This window comes from Apium graveolens, chromosome 6 (genome assembly GCF_009905375.1).
Source record: "Apium graveolens cultivar Ventura chromosome 6, ASM990537v1, whole genome shotgun sequence".
NCBI lineage: Eukaryota > Viridiplantae > Streptophyta > Magnoliopsida > Apiales > Apiaceae > Apium > Apium graveolens.
The window spans coordinates 36,848,209-36,873,033 of NC_133652.1; the positions used below are offsets into that span (position 1 = coordinate 36,848,209).

The window sequence follows — 24,825 nt, forward strand, 5'->3', positions numbered from 1 at the left end:
AACCGCAACCGTACGCCTAAATATTAAAAACTGCATTTTACGCTGCGGTGTCAGGCGGTCTGACGATTTATGCGATTTGATGATCAGCCCTAAAAACTTTACATGGATTCATCATGAACCGTAAATTGGAATACACTCGACATACTTGTTATCGAATTTGCCAAATCAGAGAACTCCATCGAAAATTCATAACCGAAAATAAAGGTTTTTTATGAAATATTTTTTTCATTGATTTTGGGTTAGGCGTAAAGGGTAAAAGACATTTATCGTGGGTAGAAAATCAAATTTCACTTTTAAACAATCAGATCAGTTAAGGATATTCATTACGAACATTTTGAATCTTGAACTTGCGTTGACCGTGCAAATACATTCTTTTCGAAATTGAGAGGTTTCGGAGAGTAAAACCATTCTTACCTAGATCCATGTGAATAAAACCCTGGGGTTTGTATACCATCTCGATGAATTTTGCAATTATAAATTTTTGTTTGTATACTATCTCGATGAATTTTGCAATTATAAATTTTTGTTTGTTTGAATTTTTTTACTTCGTTCTTACAAGTATTCGATTAATCGTACCTTTCGCTTTTTACACAGTACACAGTATACGCATGCTCACACATAAGTGATTGGTATTTTTGAAAACAACTTTTTCATTTTTTTGAATAAGAGAAAGATTGATGAAATTTATTGAATACGTTTGATTTTGTGCTTACATAAGTTTTAAATCACTTTCATAAATATTTTCAATTTATGAAATACTGTTAAACTTAACAAACCAATATTGCCAATGGAGGTCTATCTTTTCTTGGTCTATTTAACTTATTGATTTGGATTCTTTATGTCTCATTGTGGGAACTGAAAATTTGAAATGATCTTTAAATACATTTTTAAATAAATAGTTATCAAATTAAATGTGTGTAATGTCAAATGTCACGTATCATATAAATATTTATACACCAATAAATAATTTAAAATAAATAATTCAAATATGTATCCTCGATAATATTATATGTGTATGTGATACATGTATATTGTGGGTATTGGTGATTTTATTCGGTTTAGTATAAAATACTCTTTCCGTCCCAATTTATCAGTCCCGTTTTATTTTTTGTGGTCAAATTAACTCAATTTTGACTGTAAATTAAATATCAATCTTTCATTATTTTGAAAAACCCAAGATGTGTATTAAAGTAGATTAAATGTACTTTGTAATGATATAATTTTTATATTTTTTTCCATTAAAATACTATATGAAATTTTCAGTTAAAATTTGATCAATTTAACCACAAAAAGTTAAATATGACAAATAAATATTGTAACATAGAAAATTTATGTGTTATGTTTATATTTTTCCGAAAAATCGGACGGTTTGAAATTTTAACACAGATTCTTTAGAAAAATATTGTAACATAGATACTTAAACCCATGTCCGACTGGACGACCATCTCTTCAACATAGTCGAGAGTATACTGTTATGAATCCGGTTGCATTAATTCTGCTTCACTTCTCGTACATCACTTCTTTCTTGGTGGTCTTGTTTGTGTTCCACTTTCGACTCGCCTTTCACACTTATAATATGTGTTTATGGTAAAAGTCCTTTGGCCAAAATATGAATCCATTTCAATTAGGGTTCATTATGTTGAAATGGGGGACAAATCAGGTGCTATATATCTGTTGTAAGTTGTAAAAGACAGAAATGTCCTTGAAAAAACTAACGGAGTTAGCTCTACTGGACGGTAGTACACATTTTTTTAAAAAAATTTGAAGTCTAGTAGTGCAAGTGGTCATTTCGGAATATGGGTATGCGATGTGATTTGACAGCTAAAATGTAAGAATACGAAGTGCACTTTACTCTAGAATAAAACATTAAAACTATAATCAATCCAAACCTTCACATAACCGTAAAATTGGGCTTGGACAGTTTAAAACGATCCGTTTGGACGATTTTAATTTGTTTTTGCTCGCCCATAATTTTTACCATCAATCCCAGCCTGAGCCTCTATTGTTGAAATGCAGTCTCATGCTTCATGCTTGTCTGCTGAGTTCTGGTCAAGCCTGCTGTTACGGCTTTATATGGGTTGGGGTTGGAAGGTTGGGCTAGGCCCAGGAGTTTGGATAGGAGCTGGTCATAAGTCCATTTCTACAGGTAATGGTCCATGAACATGTGTAATGGGCTTACCCCTTTGCCTATTAATATATTTCGTGATCATCATCAGTTAAAGAATTCTAAATACTATTTTTTTTATCATATGTGAGTTTTCCGGCGCTATATGCATAAAATTATATCCTATATATAATTAGAGTTAGAGAGTTTTGATTCTTAGGTTATATGATTTGGTCATAGGTGGCTTAATACTCTGTATAACAAATATATATAATTAAGAAATTGAACAATAATTATATATTCTTAAATATTAAAAAATATTGAAAGTATTATATTATATATAATACAAGCAATAATTATTTTAATAAAAATAAATATAAGTAACAATTAACAAATCATTTTTAATCGGTTTATGTAGTATCATTTTAAAAAAAAAATTAATATAATAAGTTAGAAATATAATAATAATAATAATAATAATAATAATAATAAATTATTAGAATTTAAAATTGAAATTTAAATCTAATGAAATACATTTAAAGTACCATGAAAATAAAAAATATTGAAAGTATTATATTATATATAATACAAGTAATAATTATTTTAATAAAAATAAATATAAGTAACAATTAACAAATCATTTATAATAGGTTTAAGTAGTATCATTTTCTTAAAAAAAATTAATATGATAAGTTAGAAATATAATAATAATAATAATAATAAATTATTAGAATTTATAATTAAAATTCAAATATAATGAAATACCTTTAAAGTACCATGAAAACACGTGTGAAAGTGTAGGTATAATAATAATAATAATAATAATAATAATAATAATAAAAACTATTAAAAATTAAAATTAAAATATAAATCAAATAAAATATATTATATACTATATATATTTCATCTATTATAATATTCCATTAAAATACCTAATAATCTAATTAAATAGATAATTAATTAAGAATTAAACTATAATTACACATTTATAAAACATAAAAATTAGGAAGAAATATAATAAAAAATTATAAGAAACTATTTTGATCAAACTCCACAATATTGAGAAAAGAAAATAAATAAATAAAATAAAAATAACTATATAAACATATTATGTGAATTATAATTATATTTTATTAAATGATATAAAATAATATTAAAAGTATTATATTATATATATATATATATCAATTTGATTTAAAATATTTATGAATTGATAATTTTATTTTTATTTTATAAAATTAGAAACAAATTTAAATTATATTTAGGTATAACTATTACATGTGTTTTGTTTTGTAACAAGGAAAATACCGTTTGTCTTTTAAAACATTTTAAGCACATGTATCTTATAAAATTAATGGAAATTACAGTTTGTCTTTTAAAAAAATTTAGAGCACATGAATTCTATAAAACATAAAAATTAGGAAAAATATAATAATATTAATTTTTTTATTACAATTCAAAATTGAAATACCAATCTAATAAAATATATTTAAAGGTACTGTGACAATTAAGTGAAAGTATTTTTTTTGAAAATCATTTTTAGAACCAAAAAATTATAAAAATATTATATTAAACGTCGCAAGATGCAAATCCAAATAACTTTCTAATTTTTGATGAAACTCCAGAAGATTAAGAAAAATATATATATAAATAAAAAGATAATTATGTAAACATATAATATGATATGATTAGAATATTTTATTTAAAATTTATAATATGAAAAAAAATAAAATAATGAAAGAAATTAAATAAATTATAACATATATTTTATACTCAAGTTATCAACGTAAAATATAATATTACAATAATAATTAAACATATAAGTACAAAAAATACAATTTTTTAGAAAAATACATTATTAATGAAGAACATAAAATTTATCTAGGGAATAAAATTATTTTATTTAAAATTAATTAAATTAAGAATAAATATTCAAAAAAAAATACAAAAAATTTATAATTATCCCGTGCTTAGCATGGGTACAAAACTAGTTAGTTATAATTGTGTTTAAATGATATGAATAAGGTCGAATATTTTAAGTGGTGTTATTTATGTGAATAAAGAGTTAATTCTCATCATAATCTCACATTATCTTTTGCAAAGTTAGAATTTTGTTTTATAAGTTACCTTAGATAACATACAAAAAAATTCCCTAAATTAGGAGAAATACTCTTACACGAGTTATCTTACATAACGAACAAAAATATTACAATGTTCTTACCCATGAGATCAAAATAGCCTTTTCATCAAACTTCCAGTTACCGAAATCAATCATTATAACAAATAAATTTTATCATTAATCAATACTCAACAGTGCTCGAAGAACATGAAAAAGCTAGCACAAATCTCGAACTGTGTACAAACTTATACGGAAGATACGTAGCTAACAAGTACTTGATGCTCAAGTAAGGACCTGGGGAAAGATCCAGTGTTTATAAACAATGCATATATGACTTCTCAAACTAAAGCAAACAAGCGCTTCCAAGTTTTCATATGACTAGCAACTTGTTTATGACTACCTGCTTTAGCTGCACCAACACTTAAAACTATGCCTTTCTTCAGTTTCTTCAGCCTCTTCCCAATCCTAACCTTTAAACTAACCATTCTTATTCTCAACCATGACCTTCTTTTTCGTCGTCTCGGGTACGAGTCTGCAGCCTGTTGAAGAACTTTGTAGATCAAGAACTGCGCGCGCCGATGTTTTATTTCTTCAGGGTCTTCAATTTCCAGTTTTGTGTAAGCAAATGACCTCCTACTCAATATAGTAGCCATGGTTTCTTAAGGAAATAAGCAAGAAGTGGCACTTGAAGATAGGAGGTCAATTTAGTGAGATTTGAGAGGTACTAACATAAGTTATTTATATAGAGAAGTAAAAGCCTATTGGATGGTGTGCGGAAGATTACTGAAGAGGTCAGCAGCAGTGCATGTGCACTACTTCAAGTTGTTGAAATAATGGTGTTGAAAATTAAACTGCAGAGCTGGACAAACTATGAAGCATATTAAAAAAGACTCTGCTCTACCCTTCAAATCCAACCAATGAGCACTAAACTTAGCTACTAACTATAGTTGAAGCCTGGAGTAGAAATTGACTTACTGACATAGCATAGATTAATGTATGATATGAAATGACTTTAATATTTAAATCATGTTAACCATTACACTAATCCAAGGGGTCTCTGAAATATGACTGTGTGCGTAGCTGATAGGCTTAAGGACATGCTTCTGAAAAATTACATTATCTTTTACCTTTGTCTTTCTAAAATGCTAGTAACAATGTAGCAGTCATTATAGTTAGTAGAAACATCCTTGTCAACCATAATCTACACGACCACGTGGGACCATCAAGGTCTCGTAAAGTAATTTTGATTAAGGTATCTGAAATCTCATAAAATCCTAGTTCCGTGTTTTGGGCTATTGCTAAAAAGAGCCGTTGGTTGCAACTTGCAATCTTGGTAACCCTGTCCTGAAAGTCGGTGTTGAGTTAAGTCAAATATGCAAGTAAAAGAAACCCATAAAATATAGGCAGATATAAATGTGTAATGAGGAGGAACAACCAACACAGAAGCAGGAAAAGTGTACGGTTGATTCTTTAATATAAAATAATCCCCATGATTAATAGGGGCACACCAGCCAATGCAGAAACTGAAAATATTATGGTCGACATCAGGAGGGTGCAATAATTCTGGTATTTATATATATAAATTACATCATCATAATGCAGAGGCATCAGCATCAGCATCAGCATCAGGCATGCATGCATGTAGTATTACTACATGCCTTAGGCGCCGCGGTGCTGCTAAAATTGGTTGCAAAGTCAACACGGAACACAACACATGAATACTGCTTCTCTATTATACAAGTGATTCAATATACAACTAATAAAACACATATGCTGGTATACATAAGCTGGAAACGGCAGGCTTTTCACCAATGCATCAAGAGGCGGAGAAGTAGCGTCAAATGAACAGCTAAAACTGCGCTAGTGTAATTGATTTCTTTTTTATCAGAGTAAACTGTGCTAAAGGTACCAAATTTGTTTATTTGCACGTGTAAGTGCAATTCTATAATTCAAATATAGGCTGTCAATGTTGTATATTGTAATTTTTCTTTTACCTAATTTGAGACATCTAACCAACATATTTATATTTGGATAATTTGATAATATCTGAATTTGGATAAATTCTGAAGGTGGTTTTGAATTGCATTTCAAATAGTATAAAATTTCAATTGGAACAGAACGAAAGAGGGGGCAAAAGTTAGATAGAAAAAAGAAGAGGTGAAACAAAAAAATACTAAAAAAAGTATGCTGATTTCTGGTAGATCAAGAAAAGTACTTCTAAAGATATCCTGTCTTTGGTAATAACGGTAATGCTCAAATGAGAACTAAGTACCCGAGAACTATTATTATAATTATGTTCTATGTGTCCTACAAAAAAGAAATTTACTTTTTTTCTTCAATTACATCAAATATTTTCATAAATATATTTTATTTTTATATAACACTTCAAAATTTTAATAAATATTATCATGATTACTATAAAACACTAAAATATAGAAGTATAATGTGTTATGTGATTTGTGCATAACATATGTATATATTCTATAAAAAATTTCTTATATTTTTTTTATCTATATACAAATTTTTGTTTTCATTAATATAATATATGCATTTTAAATAAGAGATGAAAAAAATATAAGAAAAAATGCAGTGTTCTCCGGTATTTCTCCATGGAACCCAACCCTCTATCTACAATTTTATTTCAATAACAGTCCATCAGATTCCTTAACAAGAACTAAACTTTAAGGATAGTTTTTTTTTGAAGTGAATTATTAAGGCTTAGTTCATTCGATGCACACATTTATAATACTATGAAAGTTGAGGATATCAATCTTCTATAAAATACATATTTTAAACTGTTAGGTGAGTTGTCATTTTAAACTACATAGTAGACGGATACAATAACATTCCTTGGCCAAGCCAAAACATGGTAACTGGTACACTAGTTTTTTTTTTCTTACAACTCACCCGCAGTACCTGTAGTAGAAGCTCTTTGATGACCTCTATACTAAATATGTTACATTTCAATTTAATAGATTAGATTTCAAATTTTCTGACATATTAAATTTTCAAGTTAACATAGTGCTAGAGGGCAGTGACAGTTTTAAGAGAGAAGGGTACCATACAAATTATTTATATTTACAAACTGCGATGTAAAATTATTTTGTATATAGTAAGAACTTGTAATTGCTATTGTATCTTCCACAATTTTACAAAAACTCATCAACTACACCAACTATACCTGTGACCTGGCTGAGAACAATAAGCTTTATAGGCTAACCAACTGATCCTTCAAGCTTCAAGCTCATGAGTTGGTTCACTTCAGCGCCAAATTCATCAGGGAGCTCATTAAATACATCTCTGCAGAATCCAGATATCATAGCTGCCATGGCTTTCTCGTAGTCAATGCCCCTCTGCTGGAAATAAAATAGCTGATCTTCGCCTATCTTGGAGGTACTGGCTTCATGTTCAATTCGGGCTGTCGGGTTTTTCCCCTGTTTAGAGCACGAGTTTAGCAATAGGAAAAAGAAAAAAAAAACATCCCCACAATTTAATATAAAGGGACAAAGGCGGTCAAGATTAGTGGACTAATCATAGTATATATAATTAAATAAGAAACCAACTTTGGCTATAAGTCTATTAAACTTAAGAAAAAAAAATTATGATATCTACACTAGAATTCATAGGCCAATAGAGCGAAATCTGGGATTTATGAGGTAGGGCAATAGAGTAACGCAACTTTGTGAAGGTTAAATAAAGACGAATTATTCAACACAGATTTCGACTTTACTTCTCGACTGTTAAAAAGATAACATTCAACTACTACGTTTTTTTCCATTTTTTGTGTTCATATTTTGTTTCTAGAATAAAGTAATATCTTCTATATAACTATCTACGTGTATAAATGTTCCTTTCATTTCCTTGCACTGACAAGCATGCCTATGAAAGCGCAAAATTTGGTAAATGACTTTAGAGTTTTGACCATCTCCATAACAATTGAAAGATAAGAAAAACCGTCTTAAGCACAATACACATATTTATTATATTCTATCTTCATATTGCCAAGAGGTTCATATATTAACATGATGGTAGTAAGACTTCTCCAACAAAAACAACTCGGCATTAAAAAGCAGAAAGTCGCCTTCCTGAAATGCTAACATTCAGATGCCTAACAATTTAGAATAAATACTTCAGACTAAATATACTCCCTATCATTCGGCCCAAACATCTTGGCTTAGCAAACTATACAGATTTATACTAAAAAGGGTGTAAATTCTAGACATTCTCAAAGTAGTGTTTGATACAAAATATTGACTTCTAGAATTAGGGGTCAAAAAAACAACAGAAACAAACATTTTTAATCAACAAAGGAATAATGACCAATTGACGACCATACAGAAAAAGGGAGAAAAATAAAAATGTTCTATAATTCATCGACCACTTCGGCTTTCACGAGGGGTTGATTTTTAAATGACCCTGATAATCTAAGAACTATAAACGAAAAAAAAATAATGTAAAATCAAATCTATCATTCTCAATCTCGGCAATAAATTCTATCTAGGTTCCTTTTTCTCTCCCAACTCCAAATCCTGTAAAGAACCGCATGAACCTTGCAAGCAGAGCTGCTTTCTAAGTCCTCACAATATCATATCTCAAAGCTAATCAAATTTAAGGAGCATTTTCTAACTTCACTACCTAGATACTTTAATAGTTTAATTTATTTACTAGAAGCATAAACTCACTACGACAACTCCATCAAGCAAGCTAGAGTGTGATGACTGATAACCCATAAAATTTCCTGTCTCAAATCAGCCACCCTGCAGAAATCATCCCTTTGTCCATAGCTACACAATCTTCATGGGGGTAAACTATTTACGTAATTGATTGCAATAAGAGAATATGAGACAACAATGAGTTAATAGTTACTCAAAGTTGAATTAATCATGGCTATAAAACCCGCAACAGGAAGCCTATATTTATTTACAACATAATATTCTTGAAAAATTCTATCTTTGTACTTGATACTGATTAAATAAACATAATTTTCCTTTTTCATCGGAATTTCTCATTTCTTTTCATTGTCGCAAGTGCAACTATAAGAATTAAATAACTAGTATACAGAAACTGTCATTTTGGCTTGACTTTTCTCACACATTACGCGCAGGATCTTAGGGGAAGGTTCTACATGAACAGATTAGTGCTCAAAGAGATTGTACATGTTCAGCAAATGTCTGACAACATCATTTATAACTTTCTTGATATTCATCTAATTGTGCAGACTATTTACTCCAGATTAGCAAAATCATCTCTTATCAGTAATCTGGTTAGTTTCACACTTTCACTAAGTTCCGGTGCTAATTCATACTCTGCTACAGAATATTGTCAATTTAAAATCTTTCTATATCAAAACCGAAAAAAACAAATAAAACAGGTGTTATCGTAGGATATAACAGTCAGCTGTAGTCTAGAACTATAAAGTTTGGCCTAACTAGAAGAAAGATAGCAACAAAATTCAGTAGTAAGGTTGAATCAGAAATTTGAACAAAAGATGGAAAAAGAATGCATATGGTATCTAAAATGTTACCTGGATGTAAGGATAAGTGTTGGCAGCTGCATTATTACCAATAAGCATTGAATCACACTGTGAAGAGTTCCTAGCATTATCTGCCTTGGACTGGACTTGGACAAGACCCCTATAACAGTTTCTAGAATGTCCAGCAGAAATACCCTTTGATATGATTCTACTCCTTGTGTTCTTCCCCTTGTGTATCATCTTTGTTCCCGTATCAGCCTGCTGATAATTATTAGTCAAAGCCACTGAATAAAACTCACCAACTGAATTATCACCCTCTAGGACAACACTTGGGTACTTCCAAGTGATAGCAGACCCAGTCTCTACTTGGGTCCAAGAAATCTTCGATCCATTTCCAGCACAAATACCTCGTTTCGTGACAAAGTTAAAAATTCCACCTTTCCCTTCCTCATCACCAGCATACCAATTTTGCACCGTGGAGTACTTAATCTCTGCATCTTCATGACAATACAATTCGACTACAGCAGCATGAAGCTGGTTAGTGTCATACGAAGGTGCTGTACACCCCTCCAAATACTCCACAAAACCTCTATCTTCAGCTACTATAAGAGTCCTCTCAAACTGTCCAGTTTCCATAGCGTTTATTCGAAAATAAGTCGAGATTTGCATAGGGGACCTAACACCCTTAGGAATATACACGAAAGACCCATCACTAAACACAGCCGAATTCAAAGCAGCATAAAAATTATCCTCAGGCGGAACAACCTTTCCCAAATACTTCCTAACCAAATCCGGATAATCCTTAATAGCCTCAGAAATCGAACAAAATATGACCCCGGCTTTCATTAATGTCTTCCTATGCGTAGTAGCAATCGAAACACTATCAAGCACAGCATCCACCGCAACATTAGCCAGCCTATTCTGTTCATTTAACGGAACACCCAATTTCTCAAAATACTTAACAAGCTCCGGATCAGCCTCATCAAGACTATTCAAAGTTGGTTTCTTTTTAGGCTCAGAATAATAACACAAATCTTGAAAATCAATTCTAGGATAAGTATTATCAGACCAAGAAGGCTCAGTCATCTTACAAAACTTTCGATAAGACTTTAATCTAAACTCAAGCATCCAATCAGGTTCATTCTTTCTAGAAGAAATTAATCTAATAGTCTCTTCAGATAAGCCTTTGGGGATAGAAAAAGAATCAATTTCTTCACTAAACCCCCATTTATAATCACGTTTAAGAAACTTATGAAGTTGGTCAGTATCAGAATTACCTTTTAAAGCATCAGAATCAAGAGTTTGAGGCCTGTAATCAACATCAGCTCGAATCTTGAAGAATCTTGATTTGGGTCGTGAAGATTTGAGGGTAATGAGATTGGGGAGAAAGCCTTGAGAGAAACAAGGTGATTCAGTGTGGGAAAAATGAGAAATTCCATTAGCAAGAAGAGAAGACATGGATGTGGTGTTTCAAGATGTGGTGGTCTAGGACTTGTTGGTGTTGTGTATATGCCTTTTGAGGAGGTTTTTATTGGCCACAAGTTTATCAATTTGGCGTATGTTGACCACAGGCCTCATAGGAGTATTCTTGGATTTTTGAGATAGAATTTGGGTAATTATTGGAACTTTACGGTACACACAAGTCTGTAATTTTATAAATTTTACAAGAAAACTGATTAAGCACATGGATATTGACAAAAATCCAATTTTGCCCAAATATAAAATTCAGAGGATGATTTTTAGTTAACAAAATCAAGTAAAGTTCAGACAGCAATTGTTAGAAAAGAATTCCTTATAAAGAATAAAATAATATTTTAAAAAATATATTTTTTGAGATTTTTGAATAACATATAATATTTTAAGTTTTTATTTATCAAAAATATGATTTTTCAAAACTTTATGAAAAAATATGATTTTATAATCAGATACAACACTAACCGAAAGCGTCCGATAATGACCGAAAGAGGCTGAGAATGAGTACGTAACCCTATTCAATCTTGAATATTTAATTTTCGAAAAAACAAAAAAATTATATACATGATTTATTTTGGTTATAAACTGTATTTTTTAATTTATTTTCAAAATATACTAAAATCGTAAATAATTTTTAAAATAAAAACACTTTTGATAATTTCTCTATTTTATTATTACTAGTAGTATATAACTTGTGCGATGCACGATTATTTTTATCATTATATATTATAAAATATAATTTTAATATATTATTGTTGAGATTCAAACCTTATACTCCTAATATAATAATTTTACAATCCATCACGGTTAATTTTATTATCTATCTATACTATTATATTAAAAATAAAACATTAAAAATTTTGGTTGTTGGTCCTTGGTTACTCAAGTTAAAGCCGTTATATTAAATTTATGAGAGCTGTAATATATAATATTAAATATTATTATTCAAATGATATAAGATTGAATCCTATAAGTAACATATTATTAAAATTATACTTTATAATATACTAGCTTAAAATCCGTGCGATGCACGGATCATACAGATTTTTTTTAATATTATATATATTTTTAAAAAAATATATTGAATTCAATTCTTAATTTTGTATATTTAAACCTTTAAATTATATGACTTCATGATAATTATATTAGTAAATGTATATGTTCATAACTTTTTAGAACATTTAAACTTATTTAAAGTGATAACATTGGTAAGGGGGGAAATATTATTATAATGAAATTATTATTTTATTGAAGGTAAAAATATAATGTCTCCGTTATGTTAGGACCTTGGAAAAATATTATTTTAGCATGGTGATTACTTAATCGATTAACTATCACTCTATAAAAGATATTTGAAAAAGATAATATTACTGGTCAAATACGATAATTTTGTTTTAGATTGAATAATTAGTATATATGATTTTATTTTTGTTGGTCAAATTGTATTTTTATTTTAGTTTTATGTTACTCTGTGTCAATTGTATAATATATTTTTTTATCCTGTATAAGTAAAATATATTATTTTGTTTATCCAAATTTATTATTCTAATTTTTTAGGGTGATTGATAGTATTATTATTTTATCTTAACCCGAGTCACATTATATATCAATTAAATCTTCAAAATTATATTTAGTCTACTTAAATTTAATTTAGTCCGAAGTAATAAATTAGAATAATAAAAAACTCGACATGAATTAAAATTTAAATTGGGAGAAGAAGTTGAATTTAATATAAATTAGAATGATATATAGTTCGATATTAAATAGAATTGAAATTGGTAAAATAATAGAGTAAGTTGAGTTTAATATCAATTAGAATTGGAATTGATCGACCCAATAATTAGAATTAAATAATGAAATAAAGATAATTAAGTAATTTCAGCAAGTACCAACCGACCAACTACTAATCTTTTAATATTTCGTCTATTATAATATAATATAGATAATAATAAAAACGACCGTTTGTTATCAAAAAAAAAATAAAAACGACCGTGCACATATACTAGTATATTATAAATTATAATTTTAATAAATTGTTATTATGATTGAACCTTATATTACTTTTATAATAATTTTTAAGATTATATGTAACGATTTTCATTAGTTAATCTAACGGCTCTGAATTGAATGACGAAAACCAACAAACAAACTTTTAATATTTTGTGTATAGATAAATGATTTTTAGATGCTGAATTCTTTTAAAACAAATGATGTAATACTTTAAATAAAAAAGAAGAAACATGTTTGAAATTTAAACACATACTCCCTCCATCCCCTTAGGATATATGGATGCACCGTTTACACGTGTTTTGAAACTTCTATAAAATATAATTTTATAATATTTTTTTTAAAAAAAAATTTGAATAAAAATTTAATATAAAAATTTAATATAAAAATTTTATTCATTGTTTTTTTTAAAAAATATTATGAAATTATAATTTAAACGAATAAAAATTAAAAAAAATATATTATAGAATTATAATTTAAAGGAGACCAAGGGAGTACGAATGGTCTTCTTTTGTATGTGTATCAGGTTTTGAAATTGGGGGTGTAGAAAGAGATGGACATAATATCGCAATTACAAGAACAAGTGAGCACAATAGCAGGACTTGCTGTGAATACTTATGGTACTTTACAAAGAGATGCTCCTCCTGTTCGTCTCTCTCCCAATTACCCTGAACCTCCTCCTCCCCCCACCTCCGACGATACCAACTTTTCCGATCAGCCCAAGCTCATGAGCTCTGCTCTTGTTGATGCTGCTAAGAAGGTACTCTTAAAGATTCAATCTTTTTGTGTTTTTGTGATTACCCTTTTGTATTTTTGTGTGTTTGAGTTTGATTTTGTACTTTAATTTGTGATTTATGTGGATTTAATTGTAAATGTGGGTGGTTCTTGTTGGTGCTGGTAAGAAGGTACTGTGAAGATTCAATCTTTATGTGTTTTTGTGGTTACCCTTTTGTGTTTTTGTCTGTTTGAGTTTAATTTTGTACTTTAATTTGTGATTATATCGATTGAATTTGAATGTGGGTGGTTCTTGTTGATGCTGCTAAGAAGGTACTTTAAAGATTTATTCTTTATGTGTTTTTCTTATTACCCTTTTGTGTTTTTTCCGTTTGAGTTTGATTTTGTACTTAAATTGTGAATGTGTTCTTAAATACCCAATTAAGATGATGTTAAGAATAGTAATGTTTTAGAGTTTGGTGGCCCAAATATACACTTTTTCGAAAGATGTTGCTAAATGATTTAATTTTGATATTGGATCAATATTCAAGATAGCATATTTTAATTTCAACTGATACTTTTTGGTCTTTTAATGTAATTTGGGGGAATGTACTGTGAAATTCTTATTTAGGATGTTTATCAGGTCTTGGAGTGTTTTTGCGAGTTAGTAACCTGCTTTTCTTTGGGACATATTGAGTTGTAAATGACAAAAGTCTCCCATATTGATCTCATTCGGATTATGTTTCCTTCACACACCTAGAATAAGTATCTTCCTGTTGTGGTTCTATCTGTGACTAAGCTTTATGAGTAATCTAATTTTTAATTAATTGGATTAAGAGTGGAGGAGCTGCTTTAAGTTATCCTGGAGAGGAAAACCCTTGTGCTCCTGCTACAATGATACCAGGATATGATAATATCTGAATTTTAACATCTGATGTGGTATACTGGTATTTTGAATTGGAAAAAAACTGTTGGCTTCATATTTCTATAAGTCGGGTGGTGGGGACTATTGGGAGGTCGTGCTTTTCGATAGAGGTTATCATCGATTTTTTAAGACAAAGTTTTATAACACTGTGCAAGAAAATTACCATCTTCCAGTCTTAAGATATCATGAAATATTAATTATGCTTAATAAAAATTAATGGACAAAATTGGAGGAATTATATAGTCGCTTCAATAGATGCAGAAAGATATGTGTGGTATAATAAGAGAAGTAACAATATGTGCACCATGCAGGTATTCAATTTTAAATTAATTTGACTCTATAAATTTGCATAGCTGGTTTGTCGATTAGTTTGTGTTCAGGTCCTTAACAAATACTCCCTCCGTCCCTAAAAACGTTTCCTATTTGTGTTGGACACGTTTGCCAATGCACACTTTTGATTGTTAATATCTTTAAATTCGTATTAGTATTAAATATAAAAATTTCACTGTATTAAAGTACTGATAAATACGAATCAAACGAGATCACTCATGACTATGTTTGATATTATAGATTAGACGTAAATTAGTAGTCAATCGCTTAATATGAACAGTACCGAAAGTCAAATTAAGAAACGTTTAACGGGAGGGAGTACTAGCTAACATATATATATATATATATATAGGGAATGATCAAATACAAACTAATAGGAACCAATCTAAGCCATTAGATCTACCTAATCTAATGGTCCACCCAACTACTCCACCCAACTACTCTGCACCCTCCCACACCCAATTTCAGCTTTTCCCCTCCGTTTTTAATTTATTTTTTCCCGTCAAACCGTAAGTTTTTTTAAAAATCCGGTTTCACTATATTTTTCTACATCTCTCAACGATCGATTTGCATACCATATGTGTTATATTTCGAAATAGTTTTAAAAAAAAAATTATTTGGTTTCTAGTTTCCATTCTAAATTGGTTTCTATTGGAGTAGCCCCCTATATATATATATATATATACCGGAAAAGGTCGTTCTAGAGAATCATGCCTATAGGCTAAAATGTATTTTTGTACAGTGGGGCTGTTAATAAACCAATCCAATTGCCATGTTCTCTTAATGCTTTAACGTTGGCTTAATTAAAATGAACCGGTATTCATTAAATATGTAAGCACCGGCTGCAGCTGATATTTACAAGTGAGATAGTTTAAACAGTACACTCTCTGTCCCATTCAGTTGAAATGTTTTTTAAAATATCACAAAGAAAGTAAATATATGTTGTGGCATATGATGTCTTAAAGTGGAGCTCTTTCAGAAAATACTATTCCTAATATGAACATGATGTGATATGTGCATAAGCAATTTGAAGCATGCGGTATTTATGGATAGCTTCTCAAATCTTGTCATAGGGCCTCCATAATATTGTGCAGTGAGCAGGCTATCTGTCACGAAACTTTACATAGTAAATACTACCCAAATTTAAAGCGTTAGATTTGCATGCAACACAGGGTCAGCTAACCTCCTGGCACAGCTCCACAACCTATTCATAGAGAACAGTCATTTTGTCTTGCCTGTTATGTTTACCTTCCAACACATATAATACTTGACTGTCTTCTTACTAATCTATGATATGCACCTTGACAGTTTGATGCATTAGTTACAGCACTTCCTCTGTCTGAGGGAGGTGAAGAAGCTCAACTGAGAAGAATTGCAGAATTACAGGTATAATGACTCCAAGCAGATACACTATTTAAGTTATGAGGAGGGACTGTGGCTGCTGCAATGGCTGACTAATATTTATTTTGTGAGCTTTAATGCAGGCTGAGAATGATATTGTGGGCCAAGAACTCCAAAAGCAACTGGAGGCTGCAGGTAAAGAACTAACCATATTTATCAACTGCATGTGTGCATCCCTTCAAAAAAATTATTGATCATTTTCAACAATCTTGACACCATGTACATGTCCGAAATTCTTTTCGGAAAATTTTGAGGAAGGGAGAGGGATTTAACCTGCTTGAGCTCTTCATTTTTTCTTAATTGGATATCTTTAATTGATTTTCCTCTGTTGAGCAATCTTTGATCTCTCTGCTTTTACATACCTTCAAAAAAATTAGTCAGAACATCAAATGTTTGTCCCTGCTTACCGTCTTTTTTCACTTAATTAAATACTACAGAAACATTGATACACATATTTGCATGTTCAAATACTGTAGTATAGGAGAAGAGTTTATATGATTTCATTGATCATAATTAGTCCATTTTTTGCTGGCGGGTCAGAAAATGAATTGAAACGGGTGCAGGAGCTGTTCAACCAAGCAGCAGATAGCAGCCTGAACTTAAAGAAACCTGATTGACATAATAGACAGATCATTTTGCATTTTCCGAGTTCGAGTTGAAGAAATTGTCACATTTCTTGATTGCATGATGTATTTTCATGCACTTTTAGGAGAAGGATTGCGTGCAAATCCTTCTAGATATCTTTCATCTAGATGCACGTGGGTGTGAAAGAGCCGAATTTCTTGGAAATTGCATAAACATAAGTAAGATTTTGTTGGTTAAGACATTATAATATATATGTAGGTAGCTTATTGATAAATTATTTGTAAGGCAATAAATATTAGTGAGGGTTTCATTCTTCTCCAGGTTACTCACAAGTAATTACACTGGATATAAAGAATCCCCCCTATAAATTCACTAGATTTGTCATCAATTCCAGCCGGTTTATTATTATGACCAAAATATACCATATAAATTAGCTAGAAATAAATACCATCATTTGTAAGAACAGGAAGTGATATTAACTTGCTGCTTTTACCATTGGCAACAATTGAGCAAAACAATATTCAACAGCAAAGACAAAACGAAAAGGATTCAGAAATGAAAATGTAATGGACCTCTCTGCTACAAAACAGAAAACAAAACCAACAAAACCAACTTCAAATGATACTCCTGTGACCATGTCTGTTACACAGTAAATGATCCTCAAATGTCTATTTATCACTTCCAAAGTATATCCACCAGCTCCTTGGAGGTGTACAATTTGCCAAAACTAAGAGGCCATCAGAAGATGCCCGCGACGAGATCAAGAGGGTTACACTCTGGGACCGCATCCGGAAGGAAGAAGAGACCAAGGCCAACATTGAAAAGAGGATCTAAGAGGAGGAGGCGAAACAAAAGAAGAAGACACGCAGGATTTATGTCTCTTCAGGTTCAGATCAGGAGAAGGAATTTAAACAGGAGCAGATGGCCCGGGGTCTCCGGGATCTTAAAAAAAAAGTTGAGGGGGACGTGGAGGTCGGAGCGGCGACCACGCCCTTCTCCAGAAAATTGGAATCCACCCCAGGGAACCCACACTCAAACACTTCAACTTTGACTCTTTTGACGGGCTTGCCGACCCTGAAGAACATCTGAATTACTTCGAACAGATTTCAAACATATATTATTACAACGACCTCACCAAATGTCGTTTTTTTGCTTCAACACTAAAGGGAGGAGCATAAAAATGGTTCAGCAGAATCTCCTCCCGGAGCATCGACTCTTGGAAAGACTTCTGGGAATTATTTCTAAAGAGGTTCAGGGCGAATCGCATGAACGAGCTCCAGATGTGCCACTTGGAAACCATTCAACAAAGAAGCAAAGAAACTCTACCAGAATTCATCAAAAGGTTTCAAGAATCGGTCAACCAGCTCTCCAACCTTGAGGAGAAGGAAGCTGTGAATATTTTTCGGCGAAATCTCCACCCGATTTCATGCGAAGGCTACGTAAAAGACCTGATCCATAGAGGGAGCCCCAAAGCCTTGCTTCTGCTTATGCGATGGCTTCAAAATTTATCAAGGAAAATGACTTCCTCACATCCATGAAGATGAACAGGCGAATTCGGGATGATGATGAGTCTCTGGAACTCCGCTCCTCCTACAGAAAAGAAAAGAGACACAAAGCGGACATACAAGCCAATTATGTACAGCAGTCTCGGGAACCCCACCCTGGGATGACTACTCCAGACCTCAAAGGAATGAAAGAAAGCCCAAGCCTAAAAGGAAGCCGAAGCCAAAGCCAGAGCCCGAGTGGACACCGCTCAACCGACCTTGGTCTGATATCTTAAGAGAGGTCAAGGGGAAACCTTTTTACTACCCCCCAAAGCCGCTGCTAGCACCCCCCGAGAACAGGGCGCGAGACAAACATTGTGGATATCACGAGGATCACAGCCATACCACAGAGAACTGTTTTTCTTTCAAAATGTTCATTGAAGACCAGATCAAGAAGGGCAACATGAACTAGCACCTGCAAAGGAGACTCAATGACAAAGATAAGCCCTCTAGCGGTAGCAAGCACGTGGTCAACGTGATCTTCGGGGGAACCTCTTCCCCTCCCCGGAGCCCAGATATGGACAGTGATACCGTGATGATCCAGCCTGCTGAAGATGAACCCATATATTTCTCTAATGTCGATTATGAAGGCCTGGATCCCGAACACAACCAAGCCCTGGTCGTGACTCTCGACATTGCCGACAATGAGGTATAAAGTATTTTGGTTGATAATGGTTCCTCAGTTAACATTGTCTTTTAGCAAACACTTAACAGGATGAAGTTGGGACACCTTCGCATGGATCCATGCCTCGAAGACCCCTTCTATGGATTTGGGAATAATATGATCCCGATCCGCGGGGTAATATACCTCCCCATGGTCTTCGGGACCTAACCCCGACAAGTCTCTCATGTCATGAAGTTCTACGTGATCAGTGCTACATCCTCTTACAACATGATTTTGGGGAGGCCCACCATCACCAAGCTCCGGGCCATCTCATCAACAATTCACTTAAAGCTAAAGTTTCCCACCCCGGGGGGCATCAGAGAACCTAAAGGGGACCGGGGCATATCCGGGAGATGCTACGGGCAAGCCCTGGTCATGGCCGAAACTGACCCGGAGAACAGGAAGAAGGCAATAACCTTACCCAAGGGCCAAAGCCGCAAGAAACATCGCGAACATTTCAGCAAAAAGCCAAGGTTGGACGTCAACATGATAGAGGATTCGGGGTACGGCGTAACCAACGCTGATGCCCAGATACAGAAATTTGTGGAAGTAAAGGAAATGACCAAGGTAGAACCTGCTTCACAAACTGTGGAGATAGATCTGGAGCCCGGGAATCCCACCCGGAAGTTGAAAATTGGAAAGGGCTTGGAAACATCCTTCAAAGAAGAGATCATCCTGCTGCTAAAAGAATATGCGGACGTATTTGCATGGACACCGAAGGACATGCCCGGGGTGGACCAATCCTTGGCAATGCACAGTCTGGATGTGGACCCGCGGAAGAGACCGATCAAACAGAAGAGGATAAACTTCGCCCCGGAGCGACAACTGGCTATAGACGAAGAGGTAGAGAAGTTGCTCAAGGCCGACATCATCTGTGAAATCAAGTACCCCGACTGGCTCGCCAATGTAGTGCTAGTCAAGAAACCAAATGGAAAGTGGAGAATGTGTGTTGATTACACAAGCCTCAACACTGCATGCCCTAAAGATTCCTATCCTCTCCCCAACATTGATCAGCTAATCGACGCGACTTCGGGTCACACCATGCTCAACTTTATGGACGCCTTCTCAGGCTATAACCAAGTCCGGATGAATCCCAAAGACATCGCCAAAACATCCTTCATCACTCATCGGGCAGTCTACGCCTTCATCATGATGCCCTTCGGGCTCATTAATGTCGGGGCCACCTACCAGAAAATGATGAACACAATCTTTAAAAACCAACTGGGGAGGAATATGGAATCCTATGTAGACGACATGATCTCCAAGTCACTCACGGTCCCGGGTCACATCAAGGACCTCAAGGAGTGCTTTGACAGTTTGAGAAGGTACACCATGAAGTTGAACCCAGAGAAATGCGCGTTCGGGGTACCTTCGGGAAAATTCCTGGGCTTCTTGGTCAGCGAGAGAGGAATCGAAGCAAACCCGGAGAAAATCAACGCCATAATAGAAATGAAGATACCCCGTACATCCAGAAGTTGGCAGGATGCCTGACGGCCCTACGTAGGTTCATCCCGAAGCTGGCAGAAAGATGTCTCCCATTCTTCGAGTTACTGAAAGGCGCCCGGAACAAGAAGTTGGTAGACTGGACCCCAGAATGCTACACAACTTTTGAAGAAATCAAGTGATACTTGATGAACCCCCCGGTGCTATCAAAAGCTAAGCCCGGTGAGCCTTTGTCCCTCTACATCGCCGCCGGACCCAAGGCCGTCTCTTCTGCCCTAGTCCGGGAGGAAGGAGGAATACATAGCCCCATCTACTATGTCATCCAAGTCCTCAAAGATGCAGAGACTCGGTACCCAAACTTGGAAAAATTCGCCTTGGCCCTCGTACACTCCAACAGGAAGCTAAGGCAATACTTCCAAGGTCGAGAGATTAGAGTGGTCACATATCAGCAGCTCAGAAAGATCATCCACAAGCCAGACGCCTCCGGAAGGCTAGTCAACTGGGCCATTGAATTAAGCCAATTCAACATCAAGTTTGTGCCACGGACGGCGATAAAAGCCCAGGTCTTAGCAAAATTCGTCATAGAATGCACCTTCCCGGAGCATCAACCACTCGCTTCCAGCGGGATTGCCCAGGAAGAAGCCAACCCAAGCACAGACTGTTGGAAGCTCTTTGTGGACGGGTCATCTACGACCGAAAGTTCCGGAGCGGGCCTCATTCTAATCAGCCCGGAAGGTTTCACCATTCAGCAAGCAATAACCTTTGCCTTCAAGGCAACGAACAATCAAGCTGAGTATGAGACACTCATCTCCGGGCTCAGATTAGCAAAATCTCTGGGTATTATGAAGATGATCATCTACAGCGACTCCCAAATTGTAGTCAAGCAAACCAGTGGAGAGTATATTGTGAAAGATCCAAAATTGGCACAATATCAAGCAATAGTGCGGGATATCCTGGAAACCATCCCCGATATCACCATCCTCTACATTAATAGAGAAGAGATTTCCAAGGCAGATGAGCTATCCAAGCTCGTGCAGAATACATCGGATCTCACCAGTTCGGTATACTTCGAAGAGCTTAAGGCACCCAACACAGAGCGATCCAAGGTCCTGTGCATCGGCAGCCCGGACAACTGGATGACTCCCTACATAGCCTACCTAAGGGACAGAACGTTCCCGGAAGACCATAACACAAACCATGTGTACTTAGAAAAATTTTATTCAGTTAAAATTTTAAACCCCCATCCCGGGGACCATTACACAAAATATAATAAATTATTTATGTCCTATCAGTCCACATTACCAAATTATGTCCCATTCTCTAAGGAATTCATTACATTGTATCTCAACTTGAGCAACTCTTAATATTGCCATCTAGTTTGCATAGGATTACAACTCAAAGCAAGCTAATCGAAAAGGTCAAGTTACTTCATTACACACTGTGAAAAAAGATGTGAACCATTCAACACCTAAAACAAGAACAATTAACATTAAACAAAACAAGAATGACATGAATAATTAATTATCTTTTATTGGAAGAACTAACTATAATAAATTTCAGTCACACACATATAACTACTAACTAATGAAAGTTAGACATTACCTCGAAAATTCTAATCTTTAACTTTCCCCGATTCAATTTAGGGTACCAAATATGACAACGATCACTCTCAGATTGGAAAAAACCCACATCATGATAATGTAACAAAATAACACAATGAAGGGATAATAATGATACCTTTTCTGCAATATAAATGAGGTGTCTGTCATAAAAAGGGAAGACCGGGAGGAAACACAATATTATTGATCGGAGTAGCTCTAATTGAACACATGCCAGCATTGCTTTCATCAACCGAGGAAAATGCATGCATAACACCCACAGGCCACAAGCCACAACCAAATCCATCAAATTCTTTGCCTTCTCATCCAAAAAAGTCCTTAACGAAGTGGCCTAAAACCAGAATGGTTTTCTTTCAGAAATTGATCTCATATACGATCCGACCCCAATATTTGCAAACCAATGGAACAACCAATAGCATATCTATTGGGTCTAAATTGGCGAAAATTTGACCAAGAGGCTGATAGGAAAACCAAGCCATTTGTTTGCAGCCATTTTTGCCGATCTAGCATGACAATTTCTACTCCTCTTCGCCACCCTAACTTCTCTCTCACTCTTTTTACAGTATCGTTTTTCTTAAATGAAGATTTAATTTGCAGTAGCAACGCGACAATGGAGGACTGAGGACTACAATCTAGTGTGGCGGGGCAAATTGGAAAAAAAAATTATTCGGGATAAGATTTCCCCAATATCAATTAAATCCATTTAATTCTAAACGACCAACTAATACATGTCACAGTTCACACTCTAAACAACATATATTTTTAATGAAAGTCTTTTACATAATTATATAAACCCAAAATATCCCATGTATCAAAGGTTAAGGCAATATCGGGAGATAAAATGAACCTTACCTACAACACTTGCTACCCCACCAAGAGAATTAGGTAGAAAAGTTGTTCTTTAGATACCCTTAGCTTTCGCAGTGCAATAATAGTAACTAAAATAACCACGACAATGACATATACATGACGATACAAGGTAAATACAAGTTACATAACGATATGGTCACTTAACTCAAGCCCATGTATCAAAAAACACACTTTAGTTATCGGGGTCTCACTTGCATCACTCTAGTTGACGATAATGAAAGGCCCGTTAGTTAAAACCGTTGACCTGACGGGAATATTACGTGGTAGTGAGTAGTTGGACAGAGTGGACATAACGGTCCAATTTTTGCTATGTAGATACATAACCTCTATATAACGGCTATATAAGATATACAACCTCTGTATGCATGTATAAATTAGGGTTCATCAACTTAAATTAGTAGAAATCTAAGTCCATCATATATCAGTTTAATTTATTGCACAAAATTGAAGGTAACATGTCGACAAACAGAAGCCCCATGGGTAGAAGCAGCAATAGTTCATCTTCGGTGAAAAAGGAAGAGCACCAAATGTGTTTATGTGGGAGACGAGCTAGAATTTGTGTATCATGGACCTTAAAAAATTCTGGAAGGCGTTTTTACACTTGTGCAATTCCTAAGGTAATTGTTTGTTTTTTTTTAATTTAAGATTTATGTAATTATTAAAAGCAATTTGTTTTTGGTAAATGAAGGCAGGAGAAGGATGCCATTTCTTTCAGTGGTTTGAAGAAGATTTTTGTCCCAGGGCAATGGAAATGATTACTCACTTAAATCACATGAGAATCTATCTAGAGGTGAAGTTGAAACTTGTTGAAGATGATCTAGCAGATGGTGTTGAAAAAAGAAAGATTTTGAAGGAGGAAAGAAGGCTGTTAATTGATGCAATAATTCAGTTGGAGGCTGACAAATCAAACTTGAAAAAATAATTGAAGATCTGCATTGTTTTAGCTGTGATAGGGGTTGCATTTTTGTTAATGTTGATGTAGTTGTAGTGTAGTAATTGTTGATGTGCCATGGTAGGTAGTAGTAGTGAATGGTATTTAGTAGTGGCTGGTAACACTCAATGTATGGTATATTTTGCAATGAATAAAAAGGTCATGTAGACCTAATTTTGGTCCTTGCGTAAATAGCCAAAGTTTAATGTTTACTAAAAAAGTAATGGTTATGGAAATAAATTCATTCAACTGCATTTAACCATCAATACCAAATAGCAAAAGTGATACCTTGTCTTACAATAAGATGGTAAATAGATCTTACAATACCAAAAACCAAAATACATAAGTCTTGGAATGAGGAACTTAACATTACATATTTAGAAGTCTGGAAATAGATACTTCATAATCATTAGATAGATAATTTAGTCTGCTAGGGTAATTGGATCTTCTGGAGTGTTCTTGAATCCACTCAACCTTTTAAGCTCAGTACTCAATCCGAGTCCATACCTGTTGCTGGGAGGAGGAGGAGGTGGTGGAGGGTTTTGCTATGCATTTCTGGCTGAGTTGTTGCTGGTTTCAGGTCTGACTGGGGGAGTTGATGCTGGTGGTGTGCCCCTTGGAGG

The 24,825-nt window shown here is 33.7% G+C and overlaps 2 protein-coding genes across 4 annotated transcripts; one reads left to right on the forward strand and one right to left on the reverse strand.

The window, feature by feature from the left end:
• Window positions 1–7,278: 7,278 nt before the first annotated feature.
• Window positions 7,279–11,222, reverse strand: LOC141664067 (iron-sulfur cluster assembly SufBD family protein ABCI8, chloroplastic). The gene is made up of 2 exons (XM_074469926.1): window positions 9,748–11,222; window positions 7,279–7,657 (listed from the first exon to the last, which is right to left on the reverse strand). The coding sequence occupies exons 1-2, from the start codon at window positions 11,152–11,154 to the stop codon at window positions 7,439–7,441; spliced, it is 1,626 nt and encodes a 541-aa protein (XP_074326027.1). The 5' UTR covers window positions 11,155–11,222; the 3' UTR covers window positions 7,279–7,438.
• A 2,448-nt stretch (window positions 11,223–13,670) lies between these two features.
• On the forward strand, window positions 13,671–24,348 carry LOC141667937 (mediator of RNA polymerase II transcription subunit 21). Of its 3 annotated transcripts, none has more exons than XM_074474586.1 (5): window positions 13,671–13,936; window positions 16,454–16,531; window positions 16,630–16,681; window positions 23,722–23,888; window positions 23,960–24,348. In XM_074474586.1, exons 1-5 carry the CDS (start codon window positions 13,730–13,732, stop codon window positions 24,191–24,193), a joined length of 738 nt encoding a protein of 245 aa, XP_074330687.1. In that variant the 5' UTR covers window positions 13,671–13,729; the 3' UTR covers window positions 24,194–24,348. The 3 variants fall into 3 exon arrangements, with proteins under 3 accessions (XP_074330687.1, XP_074330688.1, XP_074330689.1); XM_074474587.1 differs by having other exon boundaries at window positions 24,013–24,243; XM_074474588.1 differs by lacking the exons at window positions 23,722–23,888; window positions 23,960–24,348 and adding an exon at window positions 17,087–17,405.
• Window positions 24,349–24,825: the final 477 nt, after the last annotated feature.